The 7570-nt window shown below is 42.9% G+C and overlaps 1 protein-coding gene across 1 annotated transcript; it reads left to right on the top strand.

Moving 5' to 3' along the window:
* Window positions 1–288: 288 nt before the first annotated feature.
* Window positions 289–7159, top strand: QTRTD1 (queuine tRNA-ribosyltransferase domain containing 1). The gene is made up of 5 exons (XM_009871513.1): window positions 289–492; window positions 1270–1469; window positions 4124–4275; window positions 5810–5924; window positions 6898–7159. Exons 1-5 carry the CDS (start codon window positions 313–315, stop codon window positions 7157–7159), a joined length of 909 nt encoding a protein of 302 aa, XP_009869815.1. The 5' UTR covers window positions 289–312.
* Window positions 7160–7570: the final 411 nt, after the last annotated feature.

A 7570-nucleotide genomic window follows, 5' to 3' on the forward strand; every position in this document is an offset into this window, starting at 1 on the left:
TCCCTTCCAACCTAGACCATTCTGTGATTCTATGTGGAGAAGCTACTGCATTGAGTGTGATGATTTCACCGAAGAGTATCCCAGGAATCCCAGTTTAGTCATTAGTCTCCTTTGACTCATTGTGCCAAGTGCAGCTGATTATCTGAGCCATGCTCCTGGAGAAATTTTCTATCAAGTATCATTCCAGTATCTGTGCTTCACCAGACCAGTTCCTTCTCTCCTTTGACCCTAAAGATCTGTTAACCTTTGCAATGAACATTCATCCGTATTCTTCCTTGACAGACAGTGTCCCTGTGGGGAAACTCAGGCCGCATGGAAATGACAGCTTCCAAGTTCATGGACATACAGCGGGCCATCCAGCCAGACTGGTTCCAGTGCATCTCTGACGGAGACACCGTTTCTGGGGAAGCTGGTAGAAAAAGGGCAAAGAAGTCTGTGGATAGGTCGCTTTCATTCCTGGATATATGCCTTCAGCTACTAGAAAAATCACCGGTAAGGTCCCCAAAATATCAGGGCAGTAACATTACAGTGGCTTTTTGGACTGTGCTGCATCCTAGGTCAGTCCCAGAGTGTGATTTAGTAGGAAATTGTGTCACACATATGCATTTCTTTCCCTTACCTTCATGCTGTATATATAGACAAAGTACCATCTTCTCGTTCAGATTGAGAAAACCCATGTTCTTTTTCTGGAGTCCCCCGTTTTAAGTGAGGGAGGACTTGCTAGAATTTGCCAGTACTAGTCTGTATTTCTTCCAGCAGCTTTGAAACTTCCCTCCCTTTTGGTGAAAGGGGATGTAATATATGAGTCTGTACTATAGAGGAAAATGAGTGACAGGAGCTGGTATTAGTTTCCTCTGAAAGGCAATTTGCTGCAAGATCTGATGCCTGAACAGTCAAGATAATGGCACCTCCTTTGTATTCTGCACTGACACATGCAGTGCTGAGGAACCATCTATAAAAAGCCATGTACAAAGATGATCAGTGGTTATTGCCTTCTGTAGGGAGGTGCGAAGAATGGCATCAAAATTCTCAGGAGTTAGTGTCAAGGTAAGGAGCAGGATCTTGTCTTTCCTAATGCTGTTTCTGCCTTACACTTGGATTTCACAGTTTTGTGTGGAGAGTAGTCTTACATGGAATGAAACACTGTGGCTCTGGAAAGTTCCTGTGAATGTGGGGCTTAAGTAGCAGGCACGTGGAGTCTGGGTGTGAGATGTCATGCGTGTCTTCGGCAGAGCACGCTCTAACACTCTTAGTTTTCTCTTGGACCAGGAACTACAAGGAAGTGTAATGTTTGGGGCAATTGAAGGTGGAGATATCTTGGAAGAGAGGCTCAGATCAGCCAGGGAGACTGCCAAGCGACCTGTGGGTGGCTTTCTACTAGATGGCTTCCAGGGGTGTGCCATGTCCAAGGAGACCAAGTTGAAACTGATAGCTTCTGTCATAGCAGAGCTGCCAGAGGATAAACCAAGGTAAGTTGTGCTGGCAACATCCCAAGAAGTCCATCTGTCCTGTTATGAGGTCATAGGTTGCTGTGCAATATCGCTGTAGGAAATAATCACTGTATTGCACAGCTCTGCGTGTGTGCCAGGTTGCATAAATTCTAACACTGTCAGGCTGCAGTCTTCCACCCTTGTTTCAGTTTTTAGCTGTAATTGGCACCAAGCTGTGCTTATGCTGTGGGTTTGCGTATTCTCCACATTTGGAGAACCATAAAGATTTTAGTTCAAGTAGTCTTTACTTTTTTTTTTAGGAAGAATTACAGGTAGGATATGTCTGGCGTACTTGTATTTGGCTTTTGAGGCCATGGTTTGCTTGAAGATCAGCTCAAACAAGAATGTTGTTATCATTTTACAGGGACCTTTTCTCAGAAAAACTGACATGTTTCCAGTTCTTTCTGGTCTGAACTGGAGGAGAGCAGAGGGAGGTGCTGACAGAACCAGCCAGTGATTGCATGATCTGATGGCAGCCAGCTCTGACCTAGTATCTGATGCCCTGAGCCTGTGAGCCACCAGAGGTAGTACCGCCTGGCACAACACAATTGTGTTCTCTGATTGGACTGGCGTAGTCTGGGAATTGTGTATTCGCAGTTGTTAGTTATGCACATTAGATCCATGCCAGAGACTGGACAGGAGCGGCAGCATTCTTAACTCTTATAAATGATTGTCCGTAACTAAACAAAACTAAAAAATTAACTTGACTCTTCTAAGTTACTAACAGAAAATGTGTGCTAATATTTGCTAGTGGTTCAGAAGCAGAGGGATTTCTTAGCATTGGGTTGAGTTTGCTGACTTTTGCATGGGTTGCTCTTACAAGAGCAGCTGCAACGGAAGTATTATGGGTGGCTTTTCCATCATTTCGTGAAGAGAGTGACTCAGCCCCATTGTCTCTGTAGCCGTGCTGCCCTCTGCTAGCTGAGCATTGCTCTGACCTAATAGCGTTCAAAAGGAAATTAAATGTGAAAGCGTGTGTCTGGTGTTGCAGCTCGTTCATGCTTAGCAGTGCCTGGCATCTGAATTTTCTGACAATTAGAAGCCTTGCTGTGTTGTTGCCATCCTGTCTAGCTGAGCTACTTAAAAGATCCCCTGAGTGCATTACAGTCCAATCTGCTCAGCTAACCTTAGTGGCTACCAGTGCATCTGCCTCATCTATCAAATAGTTTGCTTGTCTGGTTAAGACAAGTGTTCCTGACCTCTTTGTAGGAGGAAAGCTGGTTAGCCCTAGGGGGGTCTTTTAAATACCTAAAGTGAATTTCAGATGATCTTGCTTTCCTGAATCACCCCTGCCATTCTGGCTGGAGAAGTTGCTTTGCAGCTCTGTTCTACTGCAATAAGAAATTTGCTTTAAGACAAATACTTCCCGTGCTTCACCCAAGAAATTACTGCTTTTTGTGTGGTGGTGAAATGATCTTACGAATGCACTCTTTAGAGTCATGTGCCTAAAGGTGCTGAAGTCTCCTGGTAAAATTTATTTTCCTTTTCAATAGCACCAGAACCCTTGCGAGAACAAATGTTTATTCTTACCTGTGCAAAGATAAGTTGCAGCAGGGGGTTCAATTATATATGCAGAGCTGCTGTTCTAACTGTCGAGTATAATTTTCACCCTGCCATGAGCGCCTGAAACGTAAGACGCTCATACTGTAAACTTCTCCCATCCTTATTTTGTGCTCATCAATTTAACTGGAGTACTGAGAAAAGTGACTAAAAATGGCACCTTGTGACTTCATTTATCAGCCCCTGTGCATTTTCCTAATTACCTGTTTAGATCATTGCCCTACATTAGCTTGTACTCCTGTCAGCCCAGCCATGCAGCTGCTGGAGAGCAGGCGCTGATCTATTCTCTTCTGCTTCACCCACCCTCAGGGAAGCTGCCAGCTAAATTTGGTTAACAGCAGGATTTCTATTACCATTGATGGCAGTCCAGCTGGGCTCTTCCTGGCTCTTAATGCCACATCCCAGGAGATGTTATAGCCCAGGTTTGGGAGTAAATTGTTTGAGCAGGTAGAGTGTAAAAAGGAGGGAAGAATAAAGCAAGGAACTTTTCTTTTACCAGTGACACATCTCACTAGTGTATTCTTCTCTGGGCAGTTCTCCAAGTGCTATATGATATGTCTATCACCTGAAGGACTTGTATGTTTGACCAGCCATCTACTGCTATCTCTGCTGCCCTCAGTCGAGTCTTTCTGGACTGCTTCATAAACAGCATCTATGTGCCTGGAAACTGGTAGTGCCCAGGGGCACAAACACGACTAAGGAAGATACCTGTTTCATGGCATAGATGTTAGATGATTTTGAATTTAAGTGTATTTACATGTGTGTGAAAGAAAGCAAATCACTTCAAACATAGAGAACAGAATGAGTTTTTTTCTGCAGTAAATAAGAGATTATCGCTGTCTTTCAAAGAGTAGATAAAGGAAAATCTGTACTATATTGGCTATACTGGATAGATTGGAGGTGGGGAAATGGAAGCACGGAGGATTCTGAGTGATGACTGTTGTACCCTTTTGTCTTCCGGTTAGCAGTTGCAGGTGTAAACTACACGTGCTGCACGTGTGTCTTTTCCTTCAGGTACCTGCTTGCTTCTACTCAGAATATTCTAGATTTGTTGTCTTGTGTTTCTCTCACAGAATCATCCATGGTGTAGGCAAACCAGATGAAGTGCTTGAGTGCATCGAAAGGGGAGTGGACATTTTTGAGAGCTTCTTTCCCTTCCAAGTGACAGAGCGAGGCTGTGCCTTGGTTTTCAGTTATGTCTGCCATCCAGATCCTGAAGCAGCAGGTAGGCTTCTTGATGGTCATAATAATTTTTACTGTATCAGCCAGTATTGTGGCAAGCATAATTCATGCTTTGGATGAGTCTATATTTGAGTCTTTTTTGTTCCTGAAGAAAGTGCAGTAACCACTGGAAAAACTGGTATTCTGCTGTCAAGTATTGCTTTTGAAGGTGGAGTATTTAGATGTGAAATCTGTTGAGGCAAACTTGAGGCGTCAGCCTGGGCTCTGAATGTCCGATTAGCCAAAATATTCTCAAGTATTTCTTAAATGCTTACTGAATAGAGGGTTTTTGTTGGACACCATTGGCAAATTTTCTGTTTTACCGTTACCATTGAAGGCTCGACTTGTTAAGTTTCTTGATCTCTAGGATTAACTGAATATGTGTCCATGTCAGTAATGTATTTTTAAGTCCTTTCTTCTTTCCAGCTGACAAAAGTTAGGGATCCCATTTCTTTGGGCAGCTTTCCTCTCTGTTCTTGCATTCATCAGTTCATTCAGAACAAAGAAAGAAGTTCATAACTTATTACCTCATTGCGCTGTGAATTGGGAGCATGTATATCACCCATTAAAGCATCTATCAAATGTGTTTCAAGCAGCCACTTTGGTTTTGCCTATTTAATGTTTTTGCTACAGAAAAACATCTTACATTTTTTCCTCCTGAGTAGAACCTAGTGGCTCTTCACGCCTGGATAATTCAAAACCAGCCAAATAGAAAAGAATATCTTGTCTCATTGTGCTTGCTGCTATTTTTTTAACCCTTCTCTTCGTTTCTTGTTCTTTGCCTTGTCTCGCTTTATTCTTAAATCACAAGATTCTGGGTAAGGACAGTCTCTTTGTTCTGTGTCTGTTTGATAGTCAACAGGCAGGGATTGTGCAAGTAGTAATACTGATGTTTCAAGATATATCTCTTGCTTAAGAACAAACCTAAAAATGCAAACCTACAAAATTAGGGAGTGCTTTTTTATTTTTTAAGATTGACTGCTGAAAAGGCAGATATGGAATCTAAATCTTCTGCATTAATGCTGCCAGCCTTTTTTGATTCCAATTGCTTTGTGTTTTTATTTGTTTTTTTTAAAAAAAGATCTAAGTCTCCAAACCTGTTGACAGTATGGGAAGTAGAATGATTGAATGCAGATGAGTTGCCTGTCTACTCTAATAAAATCTCAGTAAAATCAATTTGTTCAGGTGATTGCATGCTATTCATCTGCAGTTCAGGCTGGAAATATTTTTCACATTTTGTTAAGAATTCAGCTCGGTAGAGCAGCAAAAAGTTTTATGTTGTTTCAGCTCTTAACTCTTCATTAGGTTTAGTAGATTAGTTTTCACTTGTCTCTTGCTGGTTTAATCATCTCAAATTGTGTTAACTTACCTATGACAGTTAAGAAAAATAGTTGCTTACTATAGCAAGGAGGTGGAAAGTTGTGGCAGGAATTTTCACCTCGCAAGTGAATAACAGAAATATGTTCTGTAAGGTTGCTACCCTTCCTCTGCCTTTGCTGTCTGTTCATAAAAAGCTGTTGTCTTTTTATTTAAAACAGTTTTAAACCAAAATGGGACCCAGGACCTGGAGAACGGTGCTGAAGAAGACCGAGGTGAAGACTCCAAAGCTGACCCAGAAATGACAACGTTTGAGATAAATCTGAAGGACAAAAAGTATGTGACTTTGTGAGGAGGGAATCTGTGGCTATATCACCAAATATGGTGCTTTTGTCCTCTGTATTTTGTTGCATGTGATCAGTAGCTGGATGGGAGACTTCATAAAACATGAAGGTGTTGAAGACAGTACTTTGGAACATTGAATAGAGAGTGTTGGACAAGCGGTTTAGGTTCTTATCAGGCAGTAGTGTAGGGCTGAAAGCACTGTCTTTTGTGTGACCTAAAGCCAGGGATTTTATGATCATTTATCCAGCAGACACTGTGGTTGTAACTGCATTCCAGCTGAAAAATGGTAAGTTCACAAAGGTTGCCTGGGCCTTCGGCATCTGACTTGGGTCATCCTGAGATGCTAGATTTCATTTAAACTATGGAGAGCCTCCACTTTCTGCCTCGGCTTGGACAGCTGCAGAGCAATTCTGTGGTTTGTGGATACTGTTACCACCTGTCCTTCCTTCTCTTTTCCACAACTACCCCTAGGCTGTCTTGAGTAAACAACTGTGTTGCTTTGCTCGATCCTTTCTCCACTTTTGAGGATGGTGCCTCTCACAATAGAGGAATCCTATTTGGTGAAGAGTAGAATCAGTAAATCCTTGTTTCTGATAGCTTCCTCCTTCACAGACTGTGCAATAGGTAGCGAGACATGTCTTGTTCTGCAGCTTTTCTGTCAGGGAAGGCACAGGTAAGGCCTCTCTCTGCTGTTAGCTGTGATGTAGTCAAAGTCATCCTCTGACCTAGGTGTGTGGCCTTTTAGCTCTGTAGTGAGTTCTGGCATGCATGAGCTCACGTAGTGAGTTAGTGCCAGTGATGGTGCTGGTCTTAGATGTCAACACGTCTCACAGCAGCTGGATTCAGGCCCTCAGAACTTCAAGGCTCAGGTCATTGCAAAAAGCCATGCAGTAACCAGATGCTCTTTATTGCTTGAATGGATCTTCTTACCTTTAATATTATCCAACATTACTTTCTCCTTTAGATACCACGATGATTTTGGTCCTTTGCTGGAAGGATGCACCTGTTACTGTTGTCAGAGGCATACTCGCGCCTACGTCCATCACCTCCTCGTGACCAATGAGCTGTTGGCCGGTGTCCTGCTCATGATGCACAACTTCCAGCACTACTTCAGTTTCTTCAGTGCTATACGAGATGCCTTAAGAGATAATAAACTGGATCAGCTCAAAGAGCTTGTCTTCAGGCAGGCACTTCAAGGCCCAGCAATTGCAAAGCCAGGCCAGTGAGTTCAGAGGGGATCGAGGAGATTGCAGGCTGCATCCTTATCCAGTGGGACTGTGTAAGATGGATTGCCAGCAGGGTCACCCAGACCTGTTAGTAGTAAAACGCCTCCTTTCCTGGAGGGAACTGAAGGAGAACGTTTGAAGAAGACCTTACATCCTGCTGGGGAAGGAAGATGTTGTTCAAACGTCCCTTTCAGTTAACTGACTTGGTGCATTCTTGGGGTATGGAGGAGCCTGAGCAGCTCACAAGACCGATATGGATAGCTTTGTTTTCAGTCACTCACTGTTGGTTTTCCATGTGGAAGGACAATTATTGAACTTGTGATTGGAGAAGACACGGGACATACATTTTAAATTAATGCCTGGAGGTTCAGCCTCTGTTTGGGACCCCCATTCCATTCCCAATGGATGTTA

Source organism: Apaloderma vittatum, unplaced genomic scaffold, assembly GCF_000703405.1.
Source record: "Apaloderma vittatum isolate BGI_N311 unplaced genomic scaffold, ASM70340v1 scaffold29086, whole genome shotgun sequence".
NCBI lineage: Eukaryota > Metazoa > Chordata > Aves > Trogoniformes > Trogonidae > Apaloderma > Apaloderma vittatum.